The sequence below is a fragment of the Coffea eugenioides genome, chromosome 5, assembly GCF_003713205.1.
Source record: "Coffea eugenioides isolate CCC68of chromosome 5, Ceug_1.0, whole genome shotgun sequence".
Lineage (NCBI taxonomy): Eukaryota > Viridiplantae > Streptophyta > Magnoliopsida > Gentianales > Rubiaceae > Coffea > Coffea eugenioides.
The window spans coordinates 51239068-51261458 of NC_040039.1; the positions used below are offsets into that span (position 1 = coordinate 51239068).

A 22391-nucleotide genomic window follows, 5' to 3' on the forward strand; every position below is an offset into this window, starting at 1 on the left:
TAGCATGTTGCAGTGGAATTATTATAGTACGCTGGAATCAAATGACAGGACCAAACATAACGTCCACTTCAGGACATGTAATAAGTATTAACATGGCAAAAATTGTCTCAGAAGTTACTCCTGCTCTTATCAGAAATGCATAAGGTTGCCCATACTTAGCAGAAAATCAATAAACCTGTGAAGCTTTACCACCTCGTAGCAAGTAATTCAATGGCCAACTTCTCAACATCTTTCTTTATTCGAGATCCTTGAATCCTATGGTCTTGATTGCTCTCCTCTTCCGAAAAACCTTCGAGTTCCTCCATGACCTCGTAGCTGTCGTACTGCATATGATCATCAAGTTCTTCTCCAATCCCTAAAAATGGAAGATGTCGCTAAGTATCTCAATTGAACTCTACCAATCTAAAAAATATATATGAGATAAGCGTATCAAAAGTCCTACCCAATCCAGCATGATAATCAATTCTTTTTGCATATTGGCTTTGAAACTTGTTATCTACAATACAAATCTGGCCACAGCTTGAAGTCTGTGCACTTTTGGAAAGATCACGTCTCTGTTCATTTGATTGAACAACTCTACTTGTACCAAATCCAATATTATTTTTTATGCTGTTAATTGGGTTTTCATTTTGATCTTGAAACTCAGTGTCCCCCACAAAGCTCCTGCTGCTGCATGATGTCTGCAAACTCTTGGAAAGTTCACTTCTTTGTATATTTGATCGAACAGCTCTATTTGAAGCTGAACCAACATCACAGTCTAAGTTATCAATTGGCTTTTCATTCTCATTCAGAAACTCTGCACCAACAACAAAGCTTCTGCCACTGCATGAGGTCTGAGCACGTTTGGAAAGTTCACGTCTGTCCTCATTTGATCCAGCAACTGTAATTGTATCCAATCCAACATCAGCTTTCAAACTGTTAGTTGGCTTTTCGATTTGACTTTGAAACTCCATGTCCACAACAAAGCTCGTGCTACTGCAAGAAGTCTGTGCACCTTTAAAATGTTCCATTCCCTCTAGATTTGATTGAACAACTTTACTGGTATCCAATCCAGTAACTGGCTTTTCTCTTTCTTTTTGGTATTGAAACTCCGTGTCAGCAACAAAGCCCCTGCTACTGCAAGATGTCTGCGCACTATCCGAAATTCCAATCCTTGGTACATTTGACTCAACAACTCTACCACCATCCAATATCACATCATTGCTTAAGTTGTTAATTGCGTTTTCATTTTGATTTCGAAGCTTGGAACCTAAAACAAAGCTCCTGTACTGCGTGACAGTGCTAGCTCACTTTTGCGAAGTTCAAATCTTTTGCCATTTGATTCCTGAATTCATTAGTTACCATGTAATTTTCACCATCACCTAATCCATTTGAGGAGAGAATAAAAAAGGAAGCTTCTGGGTCTTTATTTTCTAATACTTTCTTGGAATGTACCTTCACTGGCAACCCCGAATTGCTGTAGTTCTCCCTCCTTGCATCAGCTAATAATTCCACTCTTCATTCTCTTTTTTCACCCTAACAAGTAAAAAGTGCGAGTCTTTTCACTTACAATCAAGTTGTACATCGAAAAAAGCTACTCGCCCACGTTTAAGAACAAAAACTCTAACTTTGCACTAGAATGCAGCTAGCTGGATTCCCAGGATTAATATATTTTTTTTCTCTCGATAGAAAAAGAAAGGGAAACGGGAGAATTACTCACCAGGGGATCAGAAGGACTTGCCTCTGTAGCTGAATTGCAGTTCTGGGGATTAGATTTGCAGATGAAATCGCCATTATTGGTTTCGAGTTTGAGAGTGGAATCATAAAACTAAAACCCTAGGCAACAAAGCGTAATTGTGGGAATTATGAGGTTTTATCCGTGCCTGATAGCGTTAAAGAGTAGTCTCAAAAAGCGAACCCGCTTCTCAAAGTGTCACTAGCACTCGGAAATGGGCACTTTTCAGCCGTTTTTCAGTTGTGATAATCACCCCAACGACTGAACTCCCACTTCTACTGTGCAGAACATGGAAGAACCCCAGTTATCTTCCTGATGCCAATTGCTTCACTTGTGAAAGTAGGTTCTCCAATTTATTTGATGAAACATATGGAAGGCTTTCGGGGGCAAAAAGAATTAAAAAAAAAAAAAAGGTGTCGTGACAGTAATATACCACCCACTTGATCCTTTTACTAGTATAATAAAAACAAGAAGTGTTGAAACTTTTGGCTTCAATTTTGGATGAGAAACAGGCAAAATTTAGGGGGTTGAATTTCTTTGTTTATTTACTAGAAAGAATCAAGCAGGCCACTAATTCATGGATGCTTGAAGGTCCTCAGACTCTGTGATAGTTCATTTGCTGATTTCATCAGGGGAGTTCCAAAATAAACCATCATATGTTATCAGAAAGCCAAAATAAGATTTAAAAAAAAAAAAAAAAGTGCTGGATGATTACCCAAGATGTATGCAGTTTGATGACACTTCACTAAAACTAAATCCTGACACACTTTATTTGATAACCAAGGAGAAAATCACCAGTACATGTTACAAAAATTTCCAGACCATAATAATCCCACTCATTCTGTCATCCAAGCATAAAGGAAATGGCAGAATTCAGTGCAGGATAATTCTTCCGGTCTTAAATCACAATTTTCACCACTTGGAGCATCATGGTCTAAATTTCTTCTACCATAGTCGTTATCAAATTCACATTCAAGAGTACCTTGCATGAAAATGAATGTCCCAGGTCCTGATTCATTGCTATTGTATAACCAATCGTGCACATCCCAGAAAATCTGTACAGGCACGTCATCCACTAATAGAGTTTCATTTCCCCTGAATCTCCAATGCAAGTTGGGAATTCGTAGCGACTCAACGCCATCCACACTAATCCACATTTCAGGATCATAAGGCCCTGATAGAGCGGACTCGATTATGATGTGATGTTCCCTTTTACCTTTGCCTAACATGGTTCTGGTGCAAAAACATCTCTTGGCAAAAACACTCTCTTTCTTATGCACTAATGCAGCATCCATCGGTGACGGTTTTGACCTGGTTCTTTTATATGCTTCTGTCTTTTGATCACCAAGCAATAAAACAAGCTCTTTTTCAGAGACCAAAGCAACATAGTAATCAGAGACTGGTTCCGGGCTGCTGGAAAATTTTGCTGTCCTTAAATCCCAAAAGACATCCACTCTTCTTTCACCAACTTTGAAGGATTTTAGACCTTTTTTGCCCCAAAACTGCCAGGTCTTGAGATCTATTTTGCATGTTGAATGATTTTCCTCAGAAGGGTTCTCAACCAAGACGTGAAGAGAGTGGCCCATTAAACTTTTGGACCATGATACTATGATGTCCCGAGACAATCCTGCAAGTCTGGCCCTGTGGATGCAGGTTACAAAATTCTCTATAGTTTCATTTGCCACGGTCTCCGTTAATCGTCTCTGCTCAAGTTGCTCAGGATCCAAAGAGGATGCAGTTTCCACAGGGAATGCAACCATTTTTTAGTATTTTGCATGAAATTTACATCCCTCACTATTTTAACAGTTAAAACGACAGAACAGGCTATGGGAATGCATACAAGCCCACCTGGACGGTTCCTTAAGCAGGGATGATATCATATCCCATTTTCATTCTAGAAATACAAAATCTTCTCCCATGAGATGAATATGTGCTTCAAATCAAAATCATCAAACACAAATGTCTTGTGTGCTCGGCAATGCAAACTAGTTACTAGCAATCAAGATATGGACACAAGCAATAAGAAGTCTTTGCTTGGGATGCTTTCATTTGCATTATACAAGATACAACCAGTTTTCACAACATATTCTTGACAATTCCATTCGCTGATTTAGTTAAAAGATAAGTATCTTAAATGGTGTACGTAGCACATATTTTAGGTCTACCTAATGCAAAATGCGCCATGACGCTAGAGACTTGACAAAATCATATTAAGCTGTATGGAATCCATGGCAGATACTACTAGACATATCTTACATGATTGTGAAGAACCATAACCTGATATGCAAATGCCCAATTCTATATATTCCAAGGCAGCAAAGAAAAGGACTTTAGGAAGGATAGTGAGACTCTTAACTTCTTCAGCACAAAATTGATAATGCTCCAACTGAAGCCATGGGAATGGAGCCAGCGAACAATCCTGGATTTTCTTGTCTCTGTAGACACGCCACAACTTTGCAACCATTGCTTTGAAGCCTGAGAAAATAAATGATCCATTGAACACTTTGATATACCAAGACCTGATTCTTCATCTTCACAAGCTGAAGCATCATTGAAAATTAACTTTCTCACCTTCTCTGTGTCCACAATGCTGACTCCCTTGCTATAGAGGGCCTGATATTGGGAAGAAGAAAAAGAGAGCGAGCCAAAGCAATTATTTCCTTCCACATCAAGAAAACTAATGACTTGGTCCTTTCATAAATATGAATAGGCTGGAATTCCGAGTCACATCATCATTGGTAGCATCTCAGTCAAATGACAAACACATAGGGGTAAAATGATATCATGCGAAAGGACTTCTTTTAAAACATCATACACCTACTCAGATTCCATTTCCCACTAATCAACTACTAAATTAGATTAATTGCGGTAATCAGCTACTAAATTAGATCAACTACTAAATTAGACTAATCAACTACTCAGATTCCATTGGCCACCACATTAATTGTGGGGTGGGAGGTCAAGGTTCAAACCTTGCCTCCCATCAATATGCCTCTTTATGAGGATTGTTCTAAATCCATACGGTGCGTAGTGCACCTGTCTGGTCTAATGTTAGTTAAGTCCCCGTCAGATTCCTCGGCTCAGTTTGGCCACCCCCTTAGAGTAGGCTCCCCCCCTCCCTCCCACAAAAAAAGCTAAGAGTAGGCTAGATGCGCCGTTACGAAAAAAAATTCTAAATTAGATATTTAGATATGGCCAGCTTGATTAAAATGAGTGCAAATTAGTAGAAACGCATTATTAACACTTCTCCCTCATGAGGATTTTCATATCTACATACTGTACCTTTGACTGTTTACCTTCGTCAAATGTGGCTACCCTAACTGCCGGAAAAGCATTTACTTCAAGAAGGAAATTCCAATCCCAATCTCAAAGATTAAATTAAATCAATCATGCAGAGTCTGATACATCATCTAGTAACAGTTATTGTCGAGCAAACTACACTTGGAATGCAGAACTGAGATGTTTGTACTAAAACAACAGAAAACATTGTAAAACAAAATGTAAGGAGCCACTCAACTGTTTTCGATAATTCACTACCCATCTCCATTGGGCGAAGGCACAGGGGAATTATCTATATGAAGAGAAGGAAACTAATAACCTCGGTGGCATCAACCTGAAAAGGAGCAAAGGCAACCAGAAAAGTATAGCTAGCACAATCCAAGTAATATAGAACATGACACAAGTGAACTTTCGAGAGTAGCTCAATTAATACATTTCAAGGATGGCATATTTCATTCGACACAATAACAAATTGAAGAAATGAGGATAGCTACATTAAAGTTGCACTATAATTAGTAAGTTTCATATCCTTCACCTCTGGTGACGATGGATAACACTTGAAGAAAAGAAGAAAAGCTGAAGGAATCAGATAGGAATGAACCCTACAATTTTTAAAGCTACATTAAAGCTACTGTAAAATCATTTTTAAAAAAAAATCTACAATTTTTCATGCAATTATCATATTTTTTCTATAGGCATACTGGGAGGTTGAAGGTAGATGCTGCATTACAATATACAACAATTGAGGCTCCCTAACCTTAGGGGCTTCTTTGCCTACAGATTTCTAGTAAAGGAAGGGGATAGGTGATAAGAAAATATCAATCAGAAATCCCACAATTCTCTGATCAAAGGTCAGAACAGAAAAGTTTTTTGAGCAAGGTAGTTATGCTATACTCACCAATTCAGACTTGAAAGAAGAAAGTGCAGCACATCATGATCTGCATAGTTGAACATTATTGTACCCCAGAACTTGTGATTGCCTACCTACCAGTGCGAGAAGAGTTGGACAAACATAAAATTATGCTCCTTGTGCACCATATTAGAGCGTGTCTGTGTGTTTGTATGTCTGTATATGTGTGTGTGCCAAAAAGAGAGAGAGATTGACTAAAAACAGAAAAAAGATGGAGTTCATAAGGTTAATGAACCAACAAATGTATCATAAAACAAACTGATACAGTGAGAAAAACTTCCAAAAACCAGAAGCTTATATGGCATGGACAAAAACTTCTCTGTGCTGGAATAGAAAGGAGCATAACTTATCACCACCTTAAAGGACATCCCCCCCTCCTTTTCTATTCCCTATTAACTTCCAGTATGTAAATTCTAGACCAACCAGAAAACAATATCAGTATAAACTATCGGTAAGAATCTTGATCAATGCTAAACTAGAAAACCTCATTTCCACTGGATCTGGCATACAATCACACCTCATAACTTGAAAATTAACTCATCAAACAAGCAAATTAGTATTACTTTGAATAATTTCCTAAGATGAGAGTGACCATGTGACAGTACTCAAAAGGACACCTAGTAGTAGCAGGTCAAGAAAACAATAGGATCAATCTGTAAATATAATCAATTCATAGAAGTGACAACTGACTTTTGTATGTTGAGTAAAATCTACAAGGAAAATGTAAGCCAAACTTCCTCATTCATCACACATGCTAATAACTTGGTAAAAACAGTTCAAAAGAAAGAGCGGAAAAACCACTATCTTATACTAATAATTCTGTAATTCTTCTTCTCCTCTCTCGAATCAATCAATTATCAGTTTGTTTAATGGCTTGTTAAAAGGGTAGCACATGGACAGCTCAAATTTATCATTGACTACTTCTAGTCTTCTGGCTTAAAAGAAAACTAATTTGTTTATGAAGAACATTTCTCAATATGAATATATAAAAGTCACTTCCACACTTAAAGGGGAGAATGGCTTTAGTAATTTCTTCTAAAATCTTACAAGTTAATTTTTTTAACTGAAAATTAAGAGAACCAATTCTTTTCCTTATTCTGATAATAGATGACAAATTTCACAATACCTGAAGTCCACTAATTCTTCCAAGTATGATGTCAACAGGTATAGATTAAATTTTGGCACACAAATGATGAAAGATAGAAGTTATAGGTCATCAGAGAAAAGCAAAGAAGCACATGCATATTTCTATGAATTACAAGTCAATTTTCAAAAATTACCATGTGCTAAGTCAACCAAGCGCTTAAAGTCCTCTAGCGTACCATAACAGCCGCTAACAGCATAAAAATTAGTCACCTGTTGAAGAATTGAAATATTATGCTACTGAAAAGGTAATTTGACAGCAGTCAGCTTTTACTGAACTAGAAAATCCGTTGGATAACCGAGTTGCATAAGTGAAAATATTTTCAATCTGAGCATGTACATCTCTTAGGACACTCAGTGAGTAGAAATATTAGAGGATGCATTCTAGCACATTTGAATTCTGTCTGCAGTAAAAAGCAGGTTTTCTAAGTCTGCATTCGGTCCAGGAGTTCACTGTATAATGGAGAATGCATGAGACCCGTCAAAATATACTTCATCCAAAAGATCAATAGGTCACAAATATATTTCCAATTTGATAGTCCTATCTTGCAGCCTTTTCAAATCCTAATTCCACAGGAAGATTTATGCAAGTAAAACAATATGGTACTAATTACCAAATTCAAGAAAAGATTCATGTCATGGTACATTAAGAGATTGTAGTTCAACACTTGGTTATTACTTCATGAAGGAATATGGATAATGAACATCTAATTCCGAACTCACTCTATAAAAGTAGTCTTTGTGCTCAACAAGTCCAATCAATTGGATTGCATTGTAACCAGATTCTTTTACGTGTGGCAGGACCTATAAAGATGAAGTTGCAATTAAAGGGCAGAATATAACAGGAAATAAAGACAACAAAAGCAACAAAAAAAAAAAAGTAAAATAACTTGAAGAATTGCCTTTTGAATGAAAGTATCACAAGATGCAACTTTTGCATCTTGTCCACTAATTCCAACATGACATTCACATATGCGTAAAGACTTTGGCTTTGGTGGATTCTCGTGCTTCCATTTATATTTAGATTCAGAAGGCAGTTCCCAGTGGATTGCGAAAGCTTGCTTGCGATCTTCATCTGCATGTTCAAATAGCATTCAATATTGAACTGCTACAGGATGACAGCACAGAAATAAATGATACACAAAACAAAATCAATAAAAAAAGGTGTGTGGCAATGATGGGAAGTCAATTAGAGGTAAGGATACATTCTTCATTTAACTCTGACATCAGTGCAGCATGAATGTCAAAACTTTGTGTTTTGCCTCTATCTTTGTAGGAATACAAAAAATTAACTAGTATTGCTTTTTCTCATGAAACTTGTTTTACTACCACTAAAAGGAAAATACCTATACTGACACAAGAATATCACCCGAATAAGTTCATTTCTGAGACCAAAATCAAGTTAAGCAGAGCAATTAATGTTGCCAAGTAAAGTTACTTCAAAAGTAAAGAGAGTACATGGTCAGCAATGGACCTCCGAAAAACAAAAATTAATGGAACACATGTTCGTACCATGACTTTGCAAACTACGTGAACAGATAAGAGATGCTCAAAGTGATGCTTAAATAGTATAATTTAATGCTCAAAAACATGAGGAACTAGAACTTTAAATAATAGTATAAGATAGCCCAATATTAATATGTGAAAGAGAAAGAAAGCACTAACCCAGAAGCCAGCTCCTCAGGTTGAGGTAACGTTAAACATCCCATCGCGCGAGTAAAAGTGAAAAATCAAACTAGGTATCTCTTCAAATAAAAACCAAAACTTTCATAATTACGAGGAAAACAAGAAGGGCTAAAGGTCAAACAATACTAGCTTTCACGAAGGAAAAAGGCGAAGGCTTTATGTGAAATGCCATGTTTGGTGAGGAACCCAACCGGGTAGACCCCTTTATCTTTATCAGCATGCTGGGTTTGGCTTATCTTAGCAGCTCCAACATTGCTTCTTTGGGGAATCCAAAACTGCTGCGTTTCCGGGAAGGGTTCCATTTTTGCCGGCTCGGAAGAGGAATTTGAGAGGAGGATATTCCTCCAATTATAGAGAGCAGAGGCAGTAGAAAAGTAAGAGAGAGGAGTTTTGTGCAGTTAAATGAAATTGATTTTTTTTTCTTTTTTGATAAATAAAGATGCATTAAAATAAAAAGTGAATTGTACGGAGTAACAGTTGAATGAAATTAATTACAGTCAGGTGGCATGGCGCAAGGACTCGTGTGGTAACAGTTGAATGAAATTAATTACAGTCAGGTGGCATGGCGCAAGGACTTTGGATTGAGACTTTTTGCATAAAGTTATCCTAGTCTGGTGCCTAGTTCCATCTCTGGGGTTGAGGTTTGTGGCTTGGCTTGTGGTCTAGTGCCTGGGTTCCAGCTTCAGCTTGTGAGCTCGAGCTTTGTGGCTTATGGAGTGGCTTGTTGTAAAGACGAAAAGAAGCCTATTAGCTAAACGTCCTATCTCGCTAAACGGGGGTAATGTAGTAATTTCAACCTGCCCTAGGGTTTGCCAGCAAAGTACAAGTCAGACTGCAAAGCTGCTATAAATGACAACTTATCTCGTCACTTCGTAATTTGCCTGTTCTCCACCTCTTCTTCTTCTTCTTCTTCTTCTCTTTGTCTCTCTCTCTCTCTCCCCCCAACCCGTTTACTCAACCTAAACGACCACCAATTCCTGATTTCGTATGATTCATCTCCTCCTCCTCATAAAAATCAAAAGGAAAAAGGAAAAAAAACTCCATCGCCTTCTCCTACGACCTCTTGCTTCTCAAATCCCTGGATATGATCCTTCTATATGTCAAATTCCTGTATCTGATTTGATTGCTTTTATATGTTTAGATCTGGCCTACTTCCACCTGTTAGTCGCTCCAGCGGCATCTTCACCTTCAGATGGCGTTAATTGGTATGAAGACGGGGAAGGTGTTCATAAATGAGGCAAACACCCTCACAGAGAGCAAGGTTGACAACACCTGTCTATACTTTTCCTTCTTCCTAGTCCAAAATTTCATCTTTTAACCGAAAAACAGGAAAAAAATTGAAAACCCCCCATCGCCTCCTCCTATCACCTCTTGCTTAATTCCTTCTATATTTCAAATTCCTGTATCTAATTGGATTGCTCTTATATGTTTCGATCTGGCCTACTTCCACCTGTTAGTCGCTCCAGAGGCATCTTCACCTTCATATGGGGTTAATTGGTATGAAGACGGGGAAGGTGTTCACAAATCAGGCAAACACACTCACAGAGAGCAAGGTTGACACCTCTGTCTATATTTTTCCTTCTTCCTAGCCCAAGATTTCATCTTTTGACCGAAATGCAGAAAAAAAAAACAAAATTAAAAAGGCCCCATCGCTTCCTCCTACTACCTCTTGTTTCTCAAATTCCTGGATATGATTTAATTCCTTCTATATGTCAAATTCCTATATCTGATTTGATTGCTTTTATATGTTTAGATCTGGCCTATTCCATCTTTTAGTCGCTCCAGTGGCATCTTCACCTTCAGATGGCTTTAATTGGTATGAAGACGGGGAAGATGTTCACAAATCAGGCAAACACCCTCACAGAGAACAAGGTTCGCACTTGTGTACGAATCAAGATTTTATTTTTAACCAGATACCTCTTCCGTCTACCATTGCGATTCAATATTCCATCTTTAACCGAAAACGGATACCTCTTCTATTTACCAATCCAAGATTTGATCTTTAACAAAACTTCTTGTCTTGTATTTTTTCCTATCTTTACCCAAAACGGATTTTGCCTATAATTTTTTTTGATACTTTGTGGTAAATGCTATTGTCCTTTTTCTTGAATTTTTTTTTTTGAAATTGTTTTGTTTTAAAATTATTTTGACTCACCCTAATTTTTTGAGCCCAAAAAATCAAATGTTGTTTTGGGCCTATTCGTGATAGAACCCAAAACAAACATTTGTTTTGGGCTCTCACGTTTGGACCCAAAAAATATTTAAGTTTTTTGTGATGGATGTACTAAGTCAGAAGACGAACATTTTTACCCACTATTTTTGTGATCATTTGTTTTGGGCTCTGTAACATTTGGATCCAAAAAATATACAAGTTTTTTGTGATGGATGTACTAATTCAGAAGACTGCATTCTCTCTCTTTTTTCTTTCTCTTCCTTTTCCGGTAAGGGCCAAATGGTAACATTTTTCCACCATCTTGCCTACAATTTTTGTGATCAGATCTGGAACTTTGGCCCACAGATTAATAAGTTTTTGAGCCCATTATAAAAATTGTTAACCCTATCCGTCATTATAAATATGAAATGAGACCAAATAGAATCCTCTGCAGAAGTCTAACTATGCTACGTACGCCTCCTTTTTGCCCTTTTTCCCTCTTTCATGTCATTTTTGGATTTTTAATGTCATTTTTTGCTGTGTAGGTTTTCCCAGATTGCCGTTGTTATCTGCACTTGCACCTGATGCTGATGCTAAAGGTATTGGCATTTATTTTTTTATTTTATTTTTATGGAGGAGATTGTAATAATTTTTTTAATTTATTGTGATTTCTTTTTTATGGAGATCTAATATTGGTTTATTCCTTTCAGTTTTTAGTTTTTTGGGTTTAATATTTGTTGATTTTTTTTGTTTTAATATTTGTTGATTTTTTTTCAAGGGTCTGCCATCCCCCCATTTTGCCGTGTGCATATGGGGGGGGGGGGGGACGGAAAATCTGCATTTGAAGAAGGGCAGGTTTTCAGCAGCAGAGAAGATATGTTCAAGCAGCAGAGAAGATATGTGCATTCGGTATTCAAAAAGACATGCATCCTGGTTTTCAAATGCCCTTCTTCAAATGCAGATTCTCCGTCCCCCCCCCCCCATATGCACACGGCAAAATGGGGGGATGGCAGACCCTTGAAAAAAAATCAACAAATATTAAAACAAAAAAAATCAACAAATATTAAACCCAAAAAACTAAAAACTGAAAGGAATAAACCAATATTAGATCTCCATAAAAAAGAAATCACAATAAATTAAAAAAATTATTACAATCTCCTCCATAAAAATAAAATAAAAAAATAAATGCCAATACCTTTAGCATCAGCATCAGGTGCAAGTGCAGATAACAACGGCAATCTGGGAAAACCTACACAGCAAAAAATGACATTAAAAATCCAAAAATGACATGAAAACATAAAAGAGGGAAAAAGGGCTAAAAGGAGGCGTACGTAGCATAGTTAGACTTCTGCAGAGGATTCTATTTGGTCTCATTTCATATTTATAATGACGGATAGGGTTAACAATTTTTATAATGGACTCAAAAACTTATTAATCTGTGGGCCAAAATTCCAGATCTGATCACAAAAATTGTAGGCAAGATGGTGGAAAAATGTTACCATTTGGCCCTTACCGGAAAAGGAAGAGAAAGAAAAAAGAGAGAGAATGCAGTCTTCTGAATTAGTACATCCATCACAAAAAACTTGTATATTTTTTGGATCAAGATGGTGGAAAAATGTTACCATTTGGCCCTTACCGGAAAAGGAAGAGAAAGAAAAAAGAGAGAGAATGCAGTCTTCTGAATTAGTACATCCATCACAAAAAACTTGTATATTTTTTGGATCCAAATGTTACAGAGCCCAAAACAAATGATCACAAAAATAGTGGGCAAAAATGGTCGAAAAATGTTCGACTCCGTTTGGATTACCTGTTTTTGGGGTTGTTTTTCAAAAACAGCACTGTAGCATTTCGTTTTTGAAATACATGTCCGTTTGGATTAGTTATTTTTTAGATTGTTTTTCAAAAACTATATGAAAAACTTTTACTGTAGATGTTTTTTGAATTATTTTTAGAGATATTTTTAAAACATATTTTGGGTATTTTTATAATTTATAATTTATATAATTTTATTTTTATATACATTTATGCATTTATAATACATTTATAAATAAATATATTTATATATTCGCTAAAAAATATATAAATGTACTATAAATGTATTATATTATATATAACACATAATATAAATATATTTATAAATGTATAAGTGTATATTATTATAAATGTATAAATTATAAATGAATATTATATAAATGTATAAATTATAAGTTATAATTTTTATATTTTTATATAAATATACATTTATGCATTTATAAATAAATATATTTATATATTTATATAAAAATATATTATAAATTTATTGTATTATATATAATACATAATATAAATATATTTATAAATGTATAAGTGTATATTATTGTAAATTTATAAATTATAAATGAATATTATATAAATGTATAAATGTATATAAATTATTTAAATTTTTATATTTTTATATAAATATACATTTATGCATTTATAATACATTTATAAATACTTATAAATAAATATATTTATTTATTTCTATAAAAGTATATAAATGTATTATATTACATATAATACATAATATAAATATATTTATAAATGTATAAGTGTATATTCTTGTAAATTTATAAATTATAAAGGAATATTACATAAATGTATAAATGTATAAATGTATAAATGTATAAATTATATATTTTTATATAAATATACATTTATAAATATTTATAAATAAATATATTTATGTATTTATATAAAAATATATAAATGTATTATATTACATATAATACATATTATAAATATATTTATAAATGTAAAAGTGTATATTATTATAAATGTATAAATTACAAATGAATATTATATAAATGTATAAATTATAATTTTATTAATATATATTAATATTATGTATAAATGTATTAATATAATTAATATAAATGTACAAATGTATTAATATTATGTATAAATGTAAAATTAATATTATGTATATTAATATAAATGTATTAATATTATGTATAATACATAATATAAATGTATATTATAAATATACATTAATATATATATTATGTATAAATGTACATTTATATAAATGTAAAATATATATTATATTATATATAATTTATATAATATATAATATTCATATAAATATATTATAAATATGTAAAAATATTTTTTAAGTAAAATAAAATATTTATAATATGTAAAAATAAATATATAAATATTTAATATATATATAATATACATTAATATTAATTATAAATATTATAATATTATAAATATGGTGTTTATATAATATTTCAATTTGTAATATTTATTGTATATTTCATTATATAAATATTCATATAATATATAATATATAAATATATAATATATAATTTTCAATTTGTATAATATACATAATATTGTATATATATAATATAATATATTATACATAATATACATTATTACATTATTACATATTATGTATATTATATATTATACCTAACATTATTAGACATTATTATACACAATAATGTACATAATAATATTATACATTAATAATGTATATATTATAATATAATGTACATAATATATTATGTATAAATATTTACACATTTATGTATACAATACTACATATTATGTATATTATATTATGTATATTATAATATAATATGTATAATATTAATGTATATAAATATTTATATAATATATATAATTTTCAATTTGTATATTTCAATTTATATTAATATAATATATATATAATATACATAATTGAAATATACATATGTAGTTGTTTTTTATATAATGTTTGGATATGGTGTTTTTGGAGTTGTTTTAGAAATACACATTTACTGTAGCATTTGGGATGTGAAAAACAATTTTTCAAAAACAGCTCCAAAAACAAGGATCCAAACACACCCGACGTCTTCTGACTTAGTACATCCATCACAAAAAACTTAAATATTTTTTGGGTCCAAACGTGAGAGCCCAAAACAAATGTTTGTTTTGGGTTCTATCACGAATAGGCCCAAAACAACATTTGATTTTTTGGGCTCAAAAAATTAGGGTGAGTCAAAATAATTTTAAAACAAAACAATTTCAAAAAAAAAATTTCAAGAAAAAGGACAATCGCACTTACCACAAAGTATCAAAAAAAATTATAGGCGAAATCCGTTTTTGGTAAAGATAGGAAAAATACAAGACAAGAAGTTTTGTTAAAGATCAAATCTTGGATTGGTAAATAGAAGAGGTATCCGTTTTCTGTTAAAGATGGAATATTGAATCGCAATGGTAGACGGAAGAGGTATCTGGTTAAAAATAAAATCTTGATTCGTACACAAGTGCGAACCTTGTTCTCTGTGAGAGTGTTTGCCTGATTTGTGAACATCTTCCCCGTCTTCATACCAATTAAAGTCATCTGAAGGTGAAGATGCCACTGGAGCGACTAAAAGATGGAATAGGCCAGATCTAAACATATAAAAGCAATCAAATCAGATATAGGAATTTGACATATAGAAGGAATTAAATCATATCCAGGAATTTGAGAAACAAGAGGTAGTAGGAGGAAGCGATGGGGCCTTTTTAATTTTGTTTTTTTTTCTGCATTTCGGTCAAAAGATGAAATCTTGGGCTAGGAAGAACGAAAAATATAGACAGAGGTGTCAACCTTGCTCTCTGTGAGTGTGTTTGCCTGATTTGTGAACACCTTCCCCGTCTTCATACCAATTAACCCCATATGAAGGTGAAGATGCCTCTGGAGCGACTAACAGGTGGAAGTAGGCCAGATCGAAACATATAAGAGCAATCCAATTAGATACAGGAATTTGAAATATAGAAGGAATTAAGCAAGAGGTGATAGGAGGAGGCGATGGGGCGTTTTCAATTTTTTTCCTGTTTTTCGGTTAAAAGATGAAATCTTGGACTAGGAAGAAGGAAAAGTATAGACAGGTGTTGTCAACCTTGCTCTCTGTGAGGGTGTTTGCCTCATTTATGAACACCTTCCCCGTCTTCATACCAATTAACGCCATCTGAAGGTGAAGATGCCGCTGGAGCGACTAACAGGTGGAAGTAGGCCAGATCTAAACATATAAAAGCAATCAAATCAGATACATGAATTTGACATATAGAAGGATCATATCCAGGGATTTGAGAAGCAAGAGGTCGTAGGAGAAGGCGATGGAGTTTTTTTTCCTTTTTCCTTTTGATTTTTATGAGGAGGAGGAGATGAATCATACGAAATCAGGAATTGGTGGTCGTTTAGGTTGAGTAAACGGGTTGGGGGGAGAGAGAGAGAGAGACAGAAGAAGAAGAAGAAGAAGAAGAAGAAGAGGTGGAGAACAGGCAAATTACGAAGTGACGAGATAAGTTGTCATTTATAGCAGCTTTGCAGTCTGACTTGTACTTTGCTGGCAAACCCTAGGGCAGGTTGAAATTACTACATTACCCCCGTTTAGCGAGATAGGACGTTTAGCTAATAGGCTTCTTTTCGTCTTTACAACAAGCCACTCCATAAGCCACAAAGCTCGAGCTCACAAGCTGAAGCTTGAACCCAGGCACTAGACCACAAGCCACAAGCCACAAGCCAAACCACAAACCTCAACCCCAGAGATGGAACTAGGCACCAGACTAGGATAACTTTATGCAAAAAGTCTCAATCCAAAGTCCTTGCGCCATGCCACCTGACTGTAATTAATTTCATTCAACTGTTACTCCGTACAATTCACTTTTTATTTTAATGCATCTTTATTTATCAAAAAAGAAAAAAAAATCAATTTCATTTAACTGCACAAAACTCCTCTCTCTTACTTTTCTACTGCCTCTGCTCTCTATAATTGGAGGAATATCCTCCTCTCAAATTCCTCTTCCGAGCCGGCAAAAATGGAACCCTTCCCGGAAACGCAGCAGTTTCGGATTCCCCAAAGAAGCAATGTTGGAGCTGCTAAGATAAGCCAAACCCAGCATGCTGATAAAGATAAAGGGGTCTACCCGGTTGGGTTCCTCACCAAACATGGCATTTCACATAAAGCCTTCGCCTTTTTCCTTCGTGAAAGCTAGTATTGTTTGACCTTTAGCCCTTCTTGTTTTCCTCGTAATTATGAAAGTTTTGGTTTTTATTGGAAGAGATACCTAGTTTGATTTTTCACTTTTACTCGCGCGATGGGATGTTTAACGTTACCTCAACCTGAGGAGCTGGCTTCTGGGTTAGTGCTTTCTTTCTCTTTCACATATTAATATTGGGCTATCTTATACTATTATTTAAAGTTCTAGTTCCTCATGTTTTTGAGCATTAAATTATACTATTTAAGCATCACTTTGAGCATGCTTTGAAGCCTGAGAAAATAAATGATCCATTGAACGCTTTGATATACCAAGACCTGATTCTTCATCTTCACAAGCTGAAGCATCATTGAAAACTAACTTTATCGCCTTCTCTGTGTCCATGATGCTGACTCCCTTGCTGTAGAGGGCCTGATATTGGGAAGAAGAAAAAGAGAGCAAGCCAAAGCAATTATTTTCCTTCCACATCAAGTAAACTAATGACTTGGTCCTTTCCTAAATATGAATAGACTGGAATTCTGAGTCACATCAACATTGGTAGCATCTCAGTCAAATGATAAACATCATACATCTGATCTCTTATACCACCATTTTTTCTTTTGTATGCAGCAAATAAAAAAGGTGCAAGAACAAAGATAGAGCTACCTCTAAACCAAACCTTCTCTAATAACTAGATAAAAGAAAGGGTCCTTTGGGATTTAACAGATTATCGGAGGTGTCAGTGGCCTATGTGGATAGACCGGCAGATGCTGAAATACCAAAACAGCATGCCCAATGCTTGATAAAAATTAACAGGATAAAGAAGTCTTCTTGAGCCTATCCACTCCTTAACATTAGAGACCACAGATCATGCCCAGTGTATTAATAACAATAAACAGGATGAAGAAGTCTTCTTAAGCCTATCCACTGTTTAGATATTAGGGTCCATAGGAGGTTTCTCACATTTTGAATGGTAATTTTAGTGGCCAACTTTCCAGCAATAGAGGTCTGAATATGGGAAAAGGGTAATATTAGCAAAATCTTGAATACATTACTTCAAAAGCATATCAATATGGCATTTTGCCTCAACATCTAAACAGGAAAAATGATTTAAAGAAGAGCACAATTTACCTTTTTTATTCGCCTCGGACCCCAAGTTGAGGACGACCATCTAGAACGGGAAAATGTTTCCGCATACAAGCCATCATTGATAAAGCCTCTGCAGTAAGCTACAAACATTGAAGACTTGCAGAAAACATGAACTTTAGGTTATTTATGTGCAATTTGGGGTAGCATGGTTGGTATTTTCTAACGAAAAGCCATGAAATCATTACAGCAACTAGTATAAAGACCATCAAGCTTCTTTACCAGAAATTGTGCATCCATGTAAGATTTTTTGGTTCGTTTTTGTACTCAGATAAGCAGCAGACAGAGAATTTCAAGTTATGCACCTGGTCTGAAAGTCAGTTATTACTGCATCAACAACCCAAACTGGAAATTCCTTCCCCAGCAGTTTCTTTCTTAGCTCCAAAGCTGTATAAGCTCTAAAGGATAAATGCACAGTTTAGTAACAAAAGTTCATCAGTGGCATATATTGTGTAGCAAGATCGAGTTTGACTATTTAGTGACTTAAAATTTTATTACTAAGTAATGAATCTGAGGATAGAATAAAAACAGAAAAAGACAAAACTTTTTAAATTCTCCACATGAACTAAATTGGAAGCTATACTCATTTTTGAGTAGTGAACACATTCTCATGGCCATTGTAGCATGTTGCAGTGGAATTATTATAGTACGCTGGAATCAAATGACAGGACCAAACATAACGTCCACTTCAGGACATGTAATAAGTATTAACATGGCAAAAATTGTCTCAGAAGTTACTCCTGCTCTTATCAGAAATGCATAAGGTTGCCCATACTTAGCAGAAAATCAATAAACCTGTGAAGCTTTACCACCTCGTAGCAAGTAATTCAATGGCCAACTTCTCAACATCTTTCTTTATTCGAGATCCTTGAATCCTATGGTCTTGATTGCTCTCCTCTTCCGAAAAACCTTCGAGTTCCTCCATGACCTCGTAGCTGTCGTACTGCATATGATCATCAAGTTCTTCTCCAATCCCTAAAAATGGAAGATGTCGCTAAGTATCTCAATTGAACTCTACCAATCTAAAAAATATATATGAGATAAGCGTATCAAAAGTCCTACCCAATCCAGCATGATAATCAATTCTTTTTGCATATTGGCTTTGAAACTTGTTATCTACAATACAAATCTGGCCACAGCTTGAAGTCTGTGCACTTTTGGAAAGATCACGTCTCTGTTCATTTGATTGAACAACTCTACTTGTACCAAATCCAATATTATTTTTTATGCTGTTAATTGGGTTTTCATTTTGATCTTGAAACTCAGTGTCCCCCACAAAGCTCCTGCTGCTGCATGATGTCTGCAAACTCTTGGAAAGTTCACTTCTTTGTATATTTGATCGAACAGCTCTATTTGAAGCTGAACCAACATCACAGTCTAAGTTATCAATTGGCTTTTCATTCTCATTCAGAAACTCTGCACCAACAACAAAGCTTCTGCCACTGCATGAGGTCTGAGCACGTTTGGAAAGTTCACGTCTGTCCTCATTTGATCCAGCAACTGTAATTGTATCCAATCCAACATCAGCTTTCAAACTGTTAGTTGGCTTTTCGATTTGACTTTGAAACTCCATGTCCACAACAAAGCTCGTGCTACTGCAAGAAGTCTGTGCACCTTTAAAATGTTCCATTCCCTCTAGATTTGATTGAACAACTTTACTTGTATCCAATCCAGTAACTGGCTTTTCTCTTTCTTTTTGGTATTGAAACTCCGTGTCAGCAACAAAGCCCCTGCTGCTGCAAGATGTCTGCGCACTATCCGAAATTCCAATCCTTGGTACATTTGACTCAACAACTCTACCACCATCCAATGTCACATCATTGCTTATGTTGTGAATTGCATTTTCATTTAGATTTCGAAGCTTGGAACCTAAAACAAAGCTCCTGGTACTGCATGAAGTCTGCTCACTTTTGGAAAGTTCAAATCTTTTGCCATTTGATTCTGAACTATTAGTACCATGTATTTTCACATCACCTAATCCATTTGAGGGAGAATAAAAAGAAGCTTCTGGTTCTTTATTTTCTAATAATTTCTTGGGAATGTACCTTACTGGAACCGAATTGCTGTAGTCTCTCCTCCTTGAACAGCTAATAATTCCCATCTTCATCTTCTTTTTCACCCTAACAAGTAAAAGTTCGAGTCTTTTTCACTACAATCAAGTTTGTACATCGAAAAAACTATCGCCCACGTTTAAGAACAAAAACTCTAACTTTGCACTAGAATGCAGCTAGCTGGATTCCCAGGATTAATATATTTTTTTTTCTCGATAGAAAAAGAAAGGGAAACGGGAGAATTACTCACCAGGGGATCAGAAGGACTTGCCTCTGTAGCTGAATTGCAGTTCTGGGGATTAGATTTGCAGATGAAATCGCCATTATTGGTTTCGAGTTTGAGAGTGGAATCATAAAACTAAAACCCTAGGCAACAAAGCATAATTGTGGGAATTATGAGGTTTTATCCGTGCCTGATAGCGTTAAAGAGTAGTCTCAAAAAGCGAACCCGCTTCTCAAAGTGTCACTAGCACTCGGAAATGAGCACGCTTCAGCCGTTTTTCAGTTGTGATAATCACCCCAACGACTGAACTCCCACTTCTACTGTGCAGAACATGGAAGAACCCCAGTTATCTTCCTGATGCCAATTGCTTCACTTGTGAAAGTAGGTTCTCCAATTTATTTGATGAAACATATGGAAGGCTTTCGGGGGCAAAAAGAATTAAAAAAAAAAAAGGTGTCGTGACAGTAATATACCACCCACTTAATCCTTTTACTAGTACAATAAAAAAAAGAAGTGTTGAAACTTTTGGCTTCAATTTTGGATGAGAAACAGGCAAAATTTAGGGGGTTGAATTTCTTTGTTTATTTACTAGAAAGAATCAAGCAGGCCACTAATTCATGGATGCTTGAAGGTCCTCAGACTCTGTGATAGTTCATTTGCTGATTTCATCAGGGGAGTTCCAAAATAAACCATATGTTATCAGAAAGCCAAAATAAGATTTTTTTTTTTTTAAAAAAAGTGCTGGATGATTACCCAAGATGTATGCAGTTTGATGACACTTCACTAAAACTAAATCCTGACACACTTTATTTGATAACCAAGGAGAAAATCACCAGTACATGTTACAAAAATTTCCAGACCATAATAATCCCACTCATTCTGTCATCCAAGCATAAAGGAAATGGCAGAATTCAGTGCAGGATAATTCTTCCGGTCTTAAATCACAATTATCACCACTTGGAGCATCATGGTCTAAATTTCTTCTACCATAGTCGTTATCAAATTCACATTCAAGAGTACCTTGCATGAAAATGAATGTCCCAGGTCCTGATTCATTGCTATTGTATAACCAATCGTGCACATCCCAGAAAATCTGTACAGGCACGTCATCCACTAATAGAATTTCATTTCCCCTGAATCTCCAATGCAAGTTGGGAATTCGTAGCGACTCAACGCCATCCACACTAATCCACATTTCAGGATCATAAGGCCCTGATAGAGCAGACTCGATTATGATGTGATGTTCCTTTTTACCTTTGCCCAACATGGTTCTGGTGCAAAAACACCTCTTGGCAAAAACACTCTCTTTCTTATGCACTAATGCAGCATCCATCGGCGACGGTTTTGACCTGGTTCTTTTATATGCTTCTGTCTTTTGATCACCAAGCAATAAAACAAGCTCTTTTTCAGAGACCAAAGCAACATAGTAATCAGAGACTGGTTCCGGGCTGCTGGAAAAATTTGCTGTCCTTAAATCCCAAAAGACATCCACTCTTCTTTCGCCAACTTTGAAGGATTTTAGACCTTTTTTGCCCCAAAACTGCCAGGTTTTGAGATCTATTTTGCATGTTGAATGATTTTCCTCAGAAGGGTTCTCAACCAAGATGTGAAGAGAGTGGCCCATTAAACTTTTGGACCATGATACCATGATGTCCCGAGACAATCCTGCAAGTCTGGCCCTGTGGATGCAGGTTACAAAATTCTCTATAGTTTCATTTGCCACGGCCTCCGTTAATCGTCTCTGCTCAAGTTGCTCAGGATCCAAAGAGGATGCAGTTTCCACAGGGAATGCAACCATTTTTCAGTATTTTGCATGAAATTTACATCCCTCACTATTTTGACAGTGAAAACGACAGAACAGGCATTGTTCCTTAAGCAGGGATGATATCATATCCCATTTTCATTCTGGAAATACAAAATCTTCTCTATATCTGATATCATCTTCAATCATCTAGAGACACAAATCTGTTCATGGGTGCGGTTGAATTTCCCCGAGAAAGAAAATATTCAGCCATGGCCCAACTAAAAGAGCAAGAATTTGCATGTACCTTCCAAGATGAAAATTGTGCCTGGAAATTCTGATTGAATTCTGGTGGATGCCTGCATGTGCATGA

General features: G+C 35.2%; 5 protein-coding genes across 6 annotated transcripts; all 5 read right to left on the minus strand.

Moving 5' to 3' along the window:
* Nucleotides 1–140: 140 nt before the first annotated feature.
* Nucleotides 141–1773, minus strand: LOC113771985. The gene is made up of 3 exons (XM_027316528.1): nt 1700–1773; nt 443–1281; nt 141–355 (listed from the first exon to the last, which is right to left on the minus strand). Exons 1-3 carry the CDS (start codon nt 1771–1773, stop codon nt 186–188), a joined length of 1083 nt encoding a protein of 360 aa, XP_027172329.1. The 3' UTR covers nt 141–185.
* Nucleotides 1774–2488: 715 nt separating this feature from the next.
* Nucleotides 2489–3474, minus strand: LOC113771986. Its single transcript, XM_027316529.1, has one exon. The coding sequence runs from the start codon at nt 3472–3474 to the stop codon at nt 2551–2553; it is 924 nt and encodes a 307-aa protein (XP_027172330.1). The 3' UTR covers nt 2489–2550.
* Nucleotides 3475–11947: 8473 nt separating this feature from the next.
* LOC113771988 lies at nt 11948–18621 on the minus strand. The gene is made up of 8 exons (XM_027316530.1): nt 18608–18621; nt 18309–18401; nt 17989–18076; nt 17133–17289; nt 15819–15899; nt 15170–15265; nt 12080–12133; nt 11948–11961 (listed from the first exon to the last, which is right to left on the minus strand). Exons 1-8 carry the CDS (start codon nt 18619–18621, stop codon nt 11948–11950), a joined length of 597 nt encoding a protein of 198 aa, XP_027172331.1.
* A 142-nt stretch (nt 18622–18763) lies between these two features.
* On the minus strand, nt 18764–20639 carry LOC113769904. Of its 2 annotated transcripts, XM_027314223.1 has the most exons (4): nt 20305–20639; nt 20049–20123; nt 19066–19949; nt 18764–18978 (listed from the first exon to the last, which is right to left on the minus strand). In XM_027314223.1, the coding sequence occupies exons 1-4, from the start codon at nt 20406–20408 to the stop codon at nt 18809–18811; spliced, it is 1233 nt and encodes a 410-aa protein (XP_027170024.1). In that variant the 5' UTR covers nt 20409–20639; the 3' UTR covers nt 18764–18808. The 2 variants fall into 2 exon arrangements, with proteins under 2 accessions (XP_027170024.1, XP_027170022.1); XM_027314221.1 differs by having other exon boundaries at nt 19066–20123.
* Nucleotides 20640–21151: 512 nt separating this feature from the next.
* On the minus strand, nt 21152–22075 carry LOC113771989. Its single transcript, XM_027316531.1, has one exon. It carries the CDS (start codon nt 22073–22075, stop codon nt 21152–21154), a length of 924 nt encoding a protein of 307 aa, XP_027172332.1.
* Between the last annotated feature and the right edge of the window lie 316 nt (nt 22076–22391).

Coding starts and splice junctions, on each gene's coding strand:
- LOC113771985 (XM_027316528.1), bottom strand. CDS start 1,773: ATGGCGATTTCATCTGCAAATCTAATCCCCAGAACTGCAATTCAGCTA. Junction 1,282..1,699: donor CAAGTCCTTCTGATCCCCTG/GTGAGTAATTCT, acceptor AAAGTGAGCTAG/CACTGTCACGCAGTACAGGA. Junction 356..442: donor TGATTATCATGCTGGATTGG/GTAGGACTTTTG, acceptor TTCCATTTTTAG/GGATTGGAGAAGAACTTGAT.
- LOC113771989 (XM_027316531.1), bottom strand. CDS start 22,075: ATGGTTGCATTCCCTGTGGAAACTGCATCCTCTTTGGATCCTGAGCAA.
- LOC113771986 (XM_027316529.1), bottom strand. CDS start 3,474: ATGGTTGCATTCCCTGTGGAAACTGCATCCTCTTTGGATCCTGAGCAA.
- LOC113769904 (XM_027314221.1), bottom strand. CDS start 20,408: ATGATTCCACTCTCAAACTCGAAACCAATAATGGCGATTTCATCTGCA. Junction 20,124..20,304: donor CAAGTCCTTCTGATCCCCTG/GTGAGTAATTCT, acceptor TTTACTTGTTAG/GGTGAAAAAGAAGATGAAGA. Junction 18,979..19,065: donor TGATTATCATGCTGGATTGG/GTAGGACTTTTG, acceptor TTCCATTTTTAG/GGATTGGAGAAGAACTTGAT.
- LOC113771988 (XM_027316530.1), bottom strand. Junction 18,077..18,308: donor ATAACTGACTTTCAGACCAG/GTGCATAACTTG, acceptor AGCTTACTGCAG/AGGCTTTATCAATGATGGCT. Junction 15,266..15,818: donor TTGGTATGAAGACGGGGAAG/GTGTTCATAAAT, acceptor TCCATCTTTTAG/TCGCTCCAGTGGCATCTTCA.